This window comes from Balaenoptera ricei, chromosome 19 (assembly GCF_028023285.1).
Source record: "Balaenoptera ricei isolate mBalRic1 chromosome 19, mBalRic1.hap2, whole genome shotgun sequence".
In the NCBI taxonomy this organism is placed as follows: domain Eukaryota; kingdom Metazoa; phylum Chordata; class Mammalia; order Artiodactyla; family Balaenopteridae; genus Balaenoptera; species Balaenoptera ricei.
In genome coordinates, this window is record NC_082657.1 from 14,050,539 (window position 1) to 14,064,376 (window position 13,838).

At 59.1% G+C, this 13,838-nt stretch overlaps 2 protein-coding genes across 6 annotated transcripts in view; one reads left to right on the plus strand and one right to left on the minus strand.

Annotated features, from left to right (window-relative positions):
- The first annotated feature begins 212 nt into the window (after positions 1-212).
- On the plus strand, positions 213-11,352 carry CAPN12 (calpain 12). The gene is given in 24 exon segments (XM_059905481.1): positions 213-232; positions 234-447; positions 715-784; positions 968-1,086; positions 1,271-1,404; positions 2,285-2,453; positions 3,627-3,701; positions 3,774-3,859; positions 3,930-4,004; positions 4,628-4,791; positions 4,873-4,994; positions 4,996-5,106; positions 5,569-5,580; positions 5,777-5,806; positions 5,808-5,981; positions 6,142-6,180; positions 6,277-6,336; positions 6,881-6,938; positions 7,318-7,388; positions 7,478-7,540; positions 8,195-8,273; positions 10,910-11,026; positions 11,119-11,173; positions 11,316-11,352. Coding segments are annotated over 24 exon segments (2,154 nt in total).
- Positions 11,353-11,708: 356 nt separating this feature from the next.
- The window catches only part of ACTN4 (actinin alpha 4), a 72,936-nt gene continuing 70,806 nt past the window's right edge, over positions 11,709-13,838 (minus strand). For all 5 annotated transcript variants that reach the window (XM_059905015.1, XM_059905013.1, XM_059905014.1 and 2 more), the window contains 2 exons: positions 13,211-13,369; positions 11,709-13,078 (listed from right to left, as the gene is read on the minus strand). In XM_059905015.1, the coding sequence (XP_059760998.1) occupies positions 12,920-13,078; positions 13,211-13,369 (318 nt within the window). In that variant the 3' untranslated portion in view covers positions 11,709-12,919. The remainder of the gene's footprint in view (positions 13,079-13,210; positions 13,370-13,838) is intronic.

Sequence of the window (13,838 nt, forward strand, 5' to 3'; positions counted from 1 at the left end):
TGGCCACAACTGAAGGCCCCACGCCCTGAGGAGGAAAACACTGAAGAAGCATCCTTGCTCCCCGGCACCCCAAACCATCAATTAGTATTAACGAGGGAAGGTTCCTCTCTGCCTAAAGACCCCCATCTGGGCTCAGATGGAGGCGAGGCCCCACCCCCATGACTCAGGAGGTTAAAGGGCCTGGAGCCGGCCTGTGAGCCCACAGTGTCCGGATGGCGTGTGGCAGCAGGAGAGACCATCCAGCTGGTGAACGAGGAGGCAGGGCCTGGAACCAAGGGCCCAAAGCCCTTTCGGGGCCAGAACTACAAAGCAATCCGAGCAGCCTGCCTGGATGAGGGGATCCTGTTCCGAGATCCCTACTTCCCTGCTGGCCCTGATGCCCTTGGCTATGACCAGCTGGGGCCCGACTCGGAGAAGGCCAAAGGGGTGGAGTGGAAGAGGCCCCATGTAATGTGTGGATGGGGCCCTGGACTCCTGGGTCTGAGGAAGGAGGTGTCACTGTGGGACCAGCTCAGAGCAGGTTCCGCAGTCCTGGGTCAAGGGAGGCCCAGGGAAGACAAACGGCCGCCCACAGGTTTTACAAGCCTCTCATGGGGTTGGAGGTGCTCATTACTCCAGAGCCACGAGGGCAGGACGGGGCCCAGGCTTCTGACCCCCCAGCTGCTCCTTCCCTCCCCTTCCCGTCTGAGGTCTAGATTCCCCCATCTCCCCCAGGAGTTTTGCGCTGAGCCCCGGTTCATCTGTGAGGACATGAGCCGAACAGACATGTGTCAAGGGAGTCTGGGTGAGACCACTGAACCCATGCTGAGCCCCCAGATCTGGCAGGTCGCAGTGGGGACCCTGACAGCTCCGCCCTCAGCCTCCCCCTGCCCTGTCCCTGCCCCTCCCTCTGCCTCTCAGGCTCTCCTCTCCTGGTGCCTCGGTCTCCCTCTTTCCACCCTCCCCCAATCTCAGCCTTTCCTGCCAGGTAACTGCTGGTTTCTTGCAGCTGCTGCCTCCATCACTCTGTACCCACGACTCCTGTCCCAGGTGGTGTCCCCGGGACAGAGCTTCCAAGATGGCTATGCAGGCGTCTTCCACTTCCAGGTAAAGCTCGGTTCCTCTGTTCATGCCTCAGTTTCCCCCAGGGTGACATGGATTTCATAGTTGACACTGTCCCCTTGGGGCTGTAATTCCCAGACTGGTACAGCAGGGTCAGGCGTCAGAGGTTGGGGCCCAGCAGGGTTGGAGGTGGGAAGCCAAGCCCAGGCCCCTCCCCTTCTCCCACCAGCCCTGGCAGTTTGGCTGCTGGGTAGACATCATGGTGGACGACAGGCTGCCTGTGCGTGAGGGGAAGCTGATGTCCGTGCGTTCGGATCAGCGGAAGGAGTTCTGGGTCCCACTCCTGGAAAAGGCCTACGCCAAGTAAGGACCCCGACGCCACCAGCGGCAACCCCAAGTCCCAGCCAGCAGGCCCCAAGCCACAGGGGACGCCCGGAGTCCCCGGACTTCTGGGATCCTCCAGACAACCCGCCAAAGATCTCAAACCAAGGTACAGCCCACAGGACCCTCATGTCATACCATCGCCTGAGGACCTCCAAATCATAAACACCTCCCTGATTTTTTTTTTTTTTCTTGGGGCCGTGCCTTGTGGCATGTGGGATCTTAGTTCCCTGACCAGGGATCGAACCCATGCCCCCTGCATTGGGAGCACAGAGTCTTAACCACTGGACCACCAGGGAAGTCCCCCTCCATTGATATTTCACACAAAATATTCCTAGATACCCACTGAACACTCTTAATTCTGAAGGAGACTGAAATCTCGTATCAGGCCCCGGAGTCACCAAATCTAAGCGATCCCCTTGGGGGACCTGTAATCTCAGACAATCTCTCCTGATCCCTTGAGAAACCCAAGACACCTCCAAAATATTGGATGTCATCCCTGGAACCCTTAAATCTTCGCTTTTCCCCATTCTGCAGCTCTGAAATCCCTGACAAACCCCATAGGGATCACCCCCCAAAGCAGACATCTCCCACAGACTCAAAGTGTCAGAAACAGCCCCCAGGATGCCCAGAATTCTGACAGAGCTCTTCTGTGACCCCCAGATCACGCGGTCCTGGTGGCCCCAGGAGCCACCAGCCCAATTTCCCAGGGCTTCCCAAGTGCACCCTCCTTAAGCGTCTGCAAATTTGGGGGATAGCCCTTGGGACCTCACAGCCTGAGACAGAGGCCCCCCATATTCCCATGGTTGCCCAAGATACTCGCCCATGCCTCAGACACCCCACCCCAGACCTGCTCCCACAGGCTCCATGGCTCCTATGAGGTGATGTGAGGCGGCCACGTGAATGAGGCTTTCGTGGACTTCACAGGCGGTGTGGGCGAGGTGCTCTACCTGAGGCAGGACACTCTAGGCCTCTTCTCTACCCTGTGCCATGCCCTGGCCAAGGAGTCCCTCGTGGGAGCCACTGCCCTGGTGAGAGAGTCAGACTCCCATGAAGACCCCCGCCAGGACCAGAGTGCAGTCACAGCTAGAGAGGGGTGGTGTCCTGTGTCTTTCTCCCCTCTGCTTTCACTGTTGGCTTATTGTCTCTCACAAATCTAATGCCAGCAAGTCAAAAGGACATTTATTTGCTCTCATGACTAATGAAGCTTCAGGCACAGCTGGATCCAGGTGCTTAGTGGATGTTGTGAATGTGTTTTTCTATTCTTGCTTCTGGGTTAGATTCACTCACAGGCAGGCTTTCCTCTCATGGGCACAAAATTGGGCCCCACAGCTGCAGGTTCCTCCTACTGCCCCCGGGGGATGTGTGTGTGTGGAAAAAAAAAGTGCCTCTTTCTGAGAATTTCAACAAAAGTCTCAGGACTGATTTTTCATGGGCTCAGCTTGGGTCATATGTCCATCTGTGACCCAATCACATATTCATTCACTGAGTCAGTCTAACTCATTCGTTCATTCATTTATTTACTCCTCTACTCAGTTACTGAGTGTCTTTTGCGTTTCTCCACCTCTTTTCCTCTCTGTTCTGTATCTCTCTTTGTCCCCGTGTCTCTATGTCTCTCCTCTTTATTTATTTATTTTTTTAGTAAATTTTTTTTAAAAATAAATTTATTTATTTATTTATATTTTTTATTTTTGGCTGCGTTGGGTCTTCGTTGCTGCACATGGGCTTTCTCTAGTTGCGTCGAGTGGGGACTACTCTTTGTTGTGGTGTGCGGGCTTCTCATTGTGGTGGTTTCTCTTGTTGAGGAGCACGGGCTCTAGGTGCACGGGCTTCAGTAGTTGTGGCTCGCGGGCTCTAGAGCGCAAGCTCAGTAGTTGTGGCACACGGGCTTAGTTGCTCCGTGGCATGTGGGATCTTCCCGGACCAGGGCTCGAACCCATGTCCCCCGCGTTGGCAGGCGGATTCTTAACCACTGCGTCACCAGGGAAGTCCCATGTCTCTCCTCTTTAAATCTGTTTTGGTCTCTTGTCTCCATCTGCCTCTCTCTCCTTCTCTTGCCTTCACTCGCCAAATCCCAGCCCCTCTCGGAGCCTGGTGCCATTCAGTTAGGTGCTCTGGGTGACTCCTGCTTTGGTGAAAGGCGGTGGGGATGCAGAGGGGAGCCCTGTCCCCCGCTATGGCTCACTGTCCTGTCCTCTTCCCAGAGTGATCGGGGCAAGTACCGTACAGAAGATGGGCTGGTGAAGGGACACGCATATTCAGTCACAGGCACACACAAGGTGAGGAACCCCCAGGGTGGGCTGGCAGGGGGTGTCCAAGCACCAAACCCCCACTGACCACGTCTCCCTTAGGTGTCACTGGGCTTCACCAACGTGCGCCTGCTGCGGCTGCGGAGCCCACGGGGCCGAGTGGAGTGGCCTGGGGCCTGGAGTGACAGGTGGGATGGATCTGGGGTGGGTGGGTGGCTCGGTCCCACCCGCCCACCCCTTACACCTCGGTCTCCCCAGCTGCCCACGCTGGGATGCGCTCCCCGCTGAGTGGCAAGATGCCTTACTGGTGAAAAAGGAGGATGGCGAGTTCTGGTGAGTGGGGCAGGGTCCCTGGTCTGCTTCGGGGAGGGGTGCCAGGCCAGCGGGGTCAGGGAGGGGGCAAGTCCCGTTTGAAGGGACATGGGAGAAGTTCATGGGGGTGGGTCCTAATGGGGAGAAACTGTCCATATCTGTGGTAATTCGGGAGTTGGGTTCTATTTCGGGGAGTCGAATTAGAATTAGCAGTAACATTAGGGAACTTGGAAGCATAGTAATCTTTGGAGGGTTGAAGGGGGATGGGTAATATTTAGGGCAATTGAGGGAGGCTTGGTGGCATTGGGGCATTTCTTGAGATTTGGCAGTATTGAGGGGCTGAAGGATACTTACTGGTAATAGAGAATCTGAGGGTCTTGATATTTGGGGGTTGAAGGCAATTTGACAATATTTGGGGGGAGTTTGTAGATCTTGGCTATTTGTAGGGCATTTCTGAGGACTTGGAGAAATCTGAGGGAGCTGGAGGGCTCTAATTTGAGGGTCATTTCTGGAGACATGTATTATTTGGGGGACTGAAGTGTACTTGGCGACATTTAAGGAATTTAGGGGCTTTGTGACTTGGGGGGTCATGAGCTATTTGGGGTGGGGGCCGGGCCAGGGTCTGACTGCCGGCCACCGTCCAGGATGGAGCTGCAGGACTTTCTCTGCCGCTTCGCCACCGTCCAGGTCTGCTCGCTGAGCCCTGAGGTGCTGGTCCCCAGCCTGGCTGGAGGCGGCAGGCACATCCATACCTTCCAAGGCCGCTGGGTACGCGGCTTCAACTCTGGCGGGGGCCAGCCTGGTGCCGGTGAGGCCTGGAGGGGCCCCTGAAGGCAAGCAAGGGGGGCCGTGGCACGCTGGGTAACCCTGTTTCTTTGTCCTTTACTAGAAACCTTCTGGACTCACCCCCAGTTCCGGCTGACGCTGCTGGAGCCTGATGATGATGAGGAGGAGGAGGAGGAGGGGCCCTGGGAGGGCTGGGGGGCAGCAGGGGTGCGGGGCCCCGCACTGGGGGGGACGCACCCCCAAATGCACTGTGCTCCTGTCACTCATCCAGCGCAACCGGCAGCGCCTGAGGGCCCAGGGCCTCACGTACCTGACCGTGGGCTTCCACGTGTTCCAGGTGGGACCCCGGGCTGGAAGAGGCAATGGGGAAACACAGAGGCATGGAGGTGCAGGAGGCCAAAGACGGGATCCGAGTGGGTAGAGGATGGGGGCTGAGGGTCAGAGTCAGGAGACAGCTGAGGCAATTGGAGGTGGGGGTCAAGGAGAGACTGAAGGGCTAGGGAGGGCGCAGAGGGAGAGGCTGGGGGTCAGAAGGGTAGAGGGGTGAGGGGTCAGAAAGGAGACAGAGAAAGGGCTGGAGGAAAGGCTGAGGATCAGGGAGGGGACCGAGGAGCAGAGGGCACAGATGGGAGGGAGGGGTCCAGGAGGGGGTGGGTCAGGGACTAAGGGGCAGGGGCTTTAGAAGGGGTGGGATGGGAGGAAAAGAGAGGGGGGCTGTGGAGAGACCAGGAGCAGGGGCACTCTGAGGGGCGGCTGCCTCCGCCTGGCCCTGACTGCCCCCTGCTCTTCCTTCTTGCAGATCCCAGAGGAGGTGGGTATCAGATAGGACCCCAGATTCCATCCACCTCTGAGCCAGCCCCAGCGGCTGGGACAACCTGGCGGCCTGGGACGCGCTTGGGGTGATGGGCGACCAGAGGGTTTGGACAGGGCGGTGTGGAGGATGCAGTGGGTCGGAGGCTGGGTGGGGTGAACTTGGGCGGCGGTGGTCACGCCGCCCTGCCCCCCAGCTGCTGGGCCTGTGGGACTCCCTGCGCAGTCGGTCGCGCGCTCTTGCGGGGCCTGCCGCGCGCCAACCGCTCGCCCTTCTGCGCCCGCCGCGACGTGAGCCGCTGCTGCCGCCTGCGCCCCGGCCACTATCTGGTGGTAGCCAGCGCCGCCCGCGCCGGCGACGAGGCCGACTTCACGCTGCGCGTGTTCTCCGAGCGCTGCAGTGTGAGCCGGGATCCCCTGCCCCGCGCCTGGGTCAGCCCAGCGCCCCCAGGATCCCGCCTAGACCCCACCCGAGCCTCAGCTGAGACCCCGCGCGGCCCATATCCCCAGCCACGGGGTGAGCAGTCCCCTCCCCCATCTCCCGTCTGTAATTTGCAGGGAGATAGATGATGTGATCAGCGCCGACCTGCGTGCCCTCATGGTGAGGCGCTGCTCTGGGAAGGGGGTGCGAGGGTGTGTGTGTGTGCTGGGGGGCGGGGGTCCTCTTGGCCAGAACGAAACACCCCCTACCCCACAGGTCCCCTACATTCCCCTGGAGCTAGAGATGGAGCAGCTGTTTCACGAGCTGACAGGAGAGGTAAGGAGATGGGGCAGGGCTAAGGGGGTCCCTCCCCTCCACTCCTCTCCCCTCCCCTCCCCTCCCCACGCCATGTACCCCTCCCTCCCTCTCTCCCTCATCCTAGACATCTCATTTTGCTTTGGTTTCTCAGTCTGTCTGTGCTTAAATCTCATGAGCTTCTTTTCTCAAAATGCTCACAGCTCTTTTCTGCCTCAGGGCCTTTGCTCAGTCTATACCCTCCCCCTGGACTGCTTTCTCTCCCTTCACAACCCCTGCCAGGCTAAGGCCTTGTCTTTCCAACGTGCCCTGACCCTCCCCCAGGCTGGTCAGCTGCTTGCCCTCTGTGGGCTCCCGAAGCCCAATGCTTCCCCATTGCAGCCCTGACCACTCTGGGGACAGGTCTCACTCCCTTCCGGGACCAGGAGCTCTGAGAGGGCAGGCCTGGGCCTCTCTCAGTCCCTGCTGTTTCCCAGCACCACCCAGCATGCTGTCTGGGCGGCCCCGGGCTGATTGTTGAATGACTGCCTGAGTGCAGGCTCACAACCGGCTCTCTCCTTAACAGGAGGAAGAACTCAATGCCCCTCAGCTCCAGACCTTATTAAGCATTGCCCTGGAGCCTGGTGAGTTGGGGACCAAGAGTGGACTCCACGGAGCCCCCATGTGTGTTAATCCACGATGCTTCTGGGAGTCAGGACATGGGAACCCTGGGCTCAGCCTGCTGGCGTCTCCCCTGTAGCCAGACCTGTGGGTTCTGTGACAGGACCCGTGGCCAAGGCCATGGCCACTTATAAGCCCATCTTCCTCTACGGAAGTGTAACTGTCCTGAGCACAGACCCAGACCCCCGCGCCTGGGTTCAAGTCCCAGCTCTACTAGTTTCCAGCAGTCACATGGCTTTCTGCACCTCAGTTTCAGAAAGGATTATTGGGGATAACAATAATCCTTAGCACTTACAATGATGGCCAGTACGCAGGAAGTGCCTTTTTTTTTTTTTCCTGTAGCCAGGGCCCATGCACGGACTCCCAGAGAAATCGGGCTCAGGACCTGTGAGCAGCTGCTGCAGCGTTTTGGGGTATATGATGGGGGCATTGCCTGGGTAGGGAAGATGGCCTCCGCTTCCCTTCTGGGGACCTTGACCTTAACCAGATGCCGCATCCCCAGCATGGGCGAAGCCTCGATCTGTACCACTTCCAGCAGCTCTGGGGCCACCTCCTGGAGTGGCAGGTAAGATGGGGGCTGGGCAGGGCACCTCCTTCTGGAGGGAGAGGCACCTTTACTACATGGGCATAGGTGCTCTGTGGGCTAGCAGGGCCCCAGGGGAGAAGGGGAACTTGACCACACCATGCCAACCTGGAGGCATCTGGCTGGGATATCCCTGCCCCATACACCCCTTTGTTGTCCCTCTCGGGGCACTAAATAGCTCAAGGATCAAGAGCAGACTTGGATCCTGGGTTGGAATCCCAGCTCCCAGCTCAGCCCCTTTCTGGCTGTGTGACCTGAGGGGCCTTTGCTTGTCTACCACTGGGAGGCGATAATTCCCCACCCCCCTCCCGGCTCTGGATCCCCGTGAGGAGGAGATGGTCCCAGGCCTCCCCACACTGCAAGCGGTAAGCCACTGTTCACTGAGCCCTCACTAAGCCCTCTGTGGGTAGAATCTCACCTTGTCCTCACAACAACCCTGTTACTGCTGGTACTGTTATTCCCAATTTACCGATTGGGAAACAGACACCCAAAGTGGTTAAGCTGCTTGCACAGGGCAGCCAGGAAGAAAGGGAGGTGGGTGGGAACTCAGGCTGTCTGGCTCTGAGACCTCCTTTCAGCCTTCTTCAGGGTGCTCAGGGGCCTGGGTGTGGGACTGACCAATACCTCCCTGCCCAGGCCACATTTGACAAGTTCGATGAGGACGCCTCTGGAACCATGAACTCCTATGAACTGAGGCTGGCCCTGAACGCAGCGGGTATGGACAGAGGTCCTGCGGGATCCTGGGGACGGATCTGCTCCCCCTCCTCCCCTGTACTCCTCCCCTGCCATCCACAAAGCCCACACCTTAGTTGCCCACTCTTGGCAGGAACTGGGTGACCCTGAGAGAGCCCCAAAGGGGAGAATCCTCTGCGTGGGGGGAGGAGGGCACTGAGGGAGGGAGTGCGGCCCTCCTGGGAGGGGAAGCGGGGGTCGGGAGCTGGTGTCTGAGAGGCCCCAGCCCCCAGGACCTCATGGTAGAATGTCCTGGACTCCTGGACTTCTTGGGTGGCCCTGGGCGCCTGGAGCCTCCATTTCCCTCTCTGTAAAATGGCTAATACACAGGGTGGCCAGGAGAAGCCTGTGGAATGGAGCCCACAGGGTTTAGTGCTGGGGAATGCAGCGTCCATGACCGCGTGCCAGAGTGCCCAAAGGAAGGCTCCCACCGAAAGGCTGAGTTCTTCCAGGAGACGTAGAACAACCCCATTCCATTTGTGTGGGAGCACAAAAGTCCTAGCCAATGAACAGAGGCAGAGAGCAACTTCTTCCCTGGGCTATGCAGTTAGAAAAGTGCGTGTGATCTGTCCCCCACCCCACCTTGCGCAGACGGGGTGTGGTCTGGGATCAGACACAGAACTCCCAGACCCCCCACCCCACCCCAGGGCTCATCTGCCACAGCAAAGGGAAGGGTGAGACATGGGGAGATGGGGGGCTGGGGGTGATGTGACCCAGAGTCTGAGAGGCAGGGGGAGACCCTGAGGGGGGAAGTCTAAGGTCCAGGGAGGTGCAGGAAAAGAAAGGAACTCAAGACAGGGGGGAGATGGAGTCAGAGAGAAGACTGGGAGATGTGAGCCTGAGAAACAAGAGTCCCAGGTAGGCAGAAGCAGAGGCGAGAGAGGGTAGGGGAAGGTGGAAGGCTGTACTGTTCACGCGGTATGCCCGAGTGCCTGGTACAAGCCTGGTGTTAGTCTAGGCAGAGGAGCGCTCTAATGGGCTGACGTGCTGATGGTACAGACACACGACAAGCAGAACGTCTAGGGCAGATGGTGAGAGGTCCTACAGTGGCAAAAGGAAACAGGCCATGGTGCTGGGACCCGCAGCGGGTGAGGTGTGGGTTGAGACATGGCGGTCAGGGAAGGCCTCACTTGGGTGATGTGTGAACAGAGACCGGAAGGAGGGGGGAGTGAGCCTTGGGGACTCTGGGGAAGAGCGGTCCAGATGGGGAAAGTCAGTGTAAAGGCCCTGAGGAGGCTGGTGTGGAGGCAGCGGAGTGAACGAGGGGCCCAGTGATGGAGATGAGGACAGGGGGCCAGTGTGGCTGGAGCCAAGTGGGGAGGGGGAGGTGGTCAGAGAGGAGATGGGTGGAGGAAGACAGGAGAGCCCCACGAGGCCTTGGGAGGACAGCTCTTTAAAATTTTTTAAATATGTATGAGAGGGAGGAGGGAGAGGCAAATTCAGGGTCAGGGACTTGTGTGTGAGCCTGGAGCTGACAGGCAAGGGAAAGGTGGTGTGTATGGTGGAGGGAATACCAGGGAGCGGGCCAGCTGGAAGCAAGGTCTGGAGACCCGGGCAGTCCCGGGCTGGGGGGACGGACAGGAGAAAGAACCTGCTCCGATCCAATCCTATCCTCTGCTCCACAAAACCCCCCTGAACCCCGCTCTGCTCCAGGCCCTGTGCTGGCTGATGGTGGGGATTCAGTGGTGACCAGAAGCCCCTCCCGGACCTCACCCACCACTCACTTCCCTGCCCAGTGCAGGCGCAGCCAGAGCCACCAAAGACAGTGACAGCCCAGAGGGCTCAGGGCAGGCATGTGGAGGCCCAGAGGGGTCAGGGCAGGGATGTGAGCTGTGGGACCCCAGAGGAGGAGCTTGACGCTGCTTGCTGGGGGCTGAGTGTCTGAGAAGACTTCCTGAAGGAGGCGTGTATCAGAGTAGGAACACTCCGGGCTGAGAGAGGACATGGTGTTCTGGGCAGAGGGAACATCAAGTGCAAAGAAGGCAAGGCAAAGCCCAAGGTCAAGTAGAGAAGAGGGAGGAGGGGAGCAGGAGATGAGGTGCAGACTGTGCAGGCCACCAGGTGGCTGGGGACAACGGGGGCCCTGGGGAGGGGTAACCAGGAGGTCATGGTCACTAGGGCCCAGTAACCTAGGTAGGTAAGGGGTTTCACAAGGACTGGCTTTTAAAAGCCTCTGTTGAACGATTCCTCATCGGAGGTGATTTCTGAACTCCAGAAATCGCCCCTGATATGGAGCAGCAAGAAATTGACTCCATACGGGGCTGACAAAAATGCTTTGCTGCACAGAAATATTCTCTAGTGTCTATTAGCAGAAATCCGGCAGAGTTTAAAGGAATAATAATACAATAGTTGTGATGTGCCAGACACTGTCCTAAGCTCTCTACATATAATATCTTCACACGACCTTATAGGGTCAGGGCTCTCATAGTCCCCACTTGACAGATAAGGAAACTGAAGCCCAGAGAAGTGAAGGGAGTTGCCCGTGGCCTCACGGCTGGGATGAGGCAGAGGTGGGACCAGGCCCCCCTGGTGTCTGCCTTCCCTGGGGAGTCGGAGGGGGGTTATGACCCTGAGTTGGGGCTCCCGGGGCAGCCCAGGCTCAGAGGTGGCCTCCCCCAGGCTTCCACCTGAACAACCAGCTGACCCAGGCCCTCGCTAGCCACTACCAGGACAGCCGTCTGCGCGTGGACTTCGGGCACTTCGCGTCCTGCATGGCCCAGCTCATCTCCATCTTCCGTGAGTGCCATCCCTGGCACTGGTGGGACAGAGGGAGCATGTCTCCACGGTAGGGGGACCAGGGAGGTGGGCGCTCACCCTGCCCCTGACAGGCCACTGCAGCCGGCACCTGGATGGGGGCGAGGGGGGTCTGCCTGACCCAGACAGGTGAGCCTGGGCTGCAGGGAGGGGTGGCACGGGAGTGTCAGGAGTCCCCGGCCTCATGCCTGCTGTTTCCTCTCACCCACTGGATGGAGGTGGCCACCTTCTAGGACCTCAGCCTGGGAGCCCTGCCTTTCCCTTCTCCCAGCCCGGACCAGGGTTTCCTCTACCAGAGAGGGGGCTGATGCCCTGACGTTAAGCAGTGATTCAGAGCGTGGCCTTGGGAAGCAGCCTGCCTGGAGCTGACTTCTGGCTCCACCACTCACCAGCTGGGTGACACCGGGCAAGTCACTGCACCTCTCTGGTAAACGGGCATGGTAACAGCACCTTTCTCGTGCAGGCTGCACGAGTTAGCCCACGTTACATGCTTAGAACAGTGCCTGGCCTGGAGTGGGTCCCCAACAGCACTCCTACTTGCACACACTCATGGGAACAGGGATCGGGGCACTCCCACGCCCCACCTCGCTCTGGGAAGAGGTGCTCTATCATCGCTCTCCTAAGAGGTGGAGAAGAGATAGAAAAACAGAGGACACTGTAGGAATCCTTCTTAAAAATATTACATGTTTTATTATCCTGTCCCCAGAAGGGTGGTTTATCCAGAAACCGAGAAAAAAATAATCAATCGGAATAAACTCAAAAAAAAGGGGGGGGGGGAGGTGGTGGAGCGAAACCATCCACTAACAGGCAGCTAGGCCAGCAGCCCACCCTCCACCTCGGGGGGGGTCCCCAGAGACCCACGCCGACGGCAGACATCAGAGAAAGCAGTAAGGGGCTGAGGGAGGGGAGCAAATCAGCTATGTCTTCATTATGAGAGCAAGAGGCGGCGAAGATATGCTGCTAGGTGAATATATATTTATATAATAAATCCGTAAGTTAATAAAGTAAATAGTAATTCTCTGAAAGGTTTTTTTTCATAGTTTTTTTTTTTTTTTGTGGATTTTTGTGTGGTTTTTTTTGTGTTTTGTGTGTGTGTGTGTTTTTTTTCTTTTTTTTTTTTTGCGGGTGGAGGGGGGTCCTTAGAAAATCTGAGAGATACGCAGGTCCAGACAAAGCAAGGTGGGGGCTGGCTGGGGGTGAGGGTGGGAGGCTGGTCTGCCCAACCCCACTCCTGGTGCAGAAGAGGGGGGACTGAGCTGAACCCCCTCATATCCTGGCGATGCCAAGTGAGGGGAGGGGACGGGGGAGCAGGGAGCAGGCTGGTCCTCTTTCCTGCCGGGCGGCTGTGGCACCCTCTGTGGGGCCCATTGCAGGCCCGGGCGGTTCCTGGACAAGGCACGTCGGGCTTTGGCCTGGATGTGGGAGGCCTTGAAGGGACCTCAGGGGAGAAGAAATGGACCGGGGAGGGGGGGGTGGTGAGGGGTGGGCCTTTCTAGGGCTTGGAGGGGGCCTGTTTTGCTGTGAGGATCCACTGTCCCCTCCACAGAGTTAAAAAAACAAAACAAAACAACACATCATATATATTTACCAGACCAGAAGCGCTGACCCCGGAAGCCTCCCTCACCCCCGTCCAGGGGGAGGGGAGACCCTCCTGGCGCACCGACGACGAGAGAGGAGAGAGCCTGCCCCAGCCCCTCCCTGCCCACCCCGCTCCCGCCCAGGAAGGACTGACAGAGAGTGCTTTGCATAGATACAGAGTCAGAGGAGCGGGGCCAGGGGGTGCCCTTGCAGCGGGGAGGGGGCAGAAGAGCTCCCCCAGCCCCTCCTGGAGGCTGTGAGGAGGGGTGTTTGGTCAGGGTTTCTCCGGTGGGGGCCTCACAGGTCGCTCTCGCCGTACAGGGCTGTGGAGAAGGACTTGTAGTCGAGGGCCCCGGGCACGGCATCAGGACCCTGGTACGGGGCCATGCGGGCGATGCAGTACTCGGCCTGGTCGGGGGGCAGCTCTCTCCGCAGCTCCTCGGCTGTGATGAAGTTCTGGGGGCGGCAGGGCGGGAATCTGGGTCACCCCCGACACGGGCGCTGGCCCACCCGGCCCCTCACGCCCAGCCCTGGCCGCGAGGGCCCCTCCGCGCCGGCCGCTGGGTGCCTCCCAGGTGTCTTGCTCACCTTGTCCCCGGCCAGGACCTTGAAGGAGGCGATGACCTGGTCGGCCGTGTCCGTGTCGGTGGTCTCCCTCGACATGAAGTCGATGAAGGCTTGGAAGGTCACGAGGCCGCTGTGGTTGGGGTCAACCACGCTCATGATGCGGTTGAACTCGGCATCGCCCTGTGAGGGGGGTGGGCGGGGGACAGGCGGCCTTTCAGCGGGGCAGGGCGGCCGGGCCGGCCCGGTGGCTAGAACCGGGTCAGGAGAGCAGGGCCCGACCCCAGCGCACACGACAGGCGTCGTCAGCCTGCCTCCAAGGGTCTTGGCTCCCCGGCCGGCGGCCCCACCTGCCCCGGACCTGGGCCGCGCACCCGCTGCGCCTCCCCTCCCGCGTTTTTGGGAAGTGGGGAGTTGGGGAGTGGATCTAACAGGTCTACTGCTCCTCAGCCCTGGCTCGAAAGTTAGCTCCGGAGGGCGAGGAAGAAAGAAAGAGAGAAAGAGAAAGAGAAGGGGAGAGAGCTGGAGGCCTGACCTCCTCTCTCCGGAGACTTCCAGGAAAGGAGGTGGGAGGCTCAGGGAGTCATCGGAGGGACCCCAACCAGCAGATGCAGCAGAGGAGGAGGAGGGAGGCCAGGCCACGCTGCTCTGG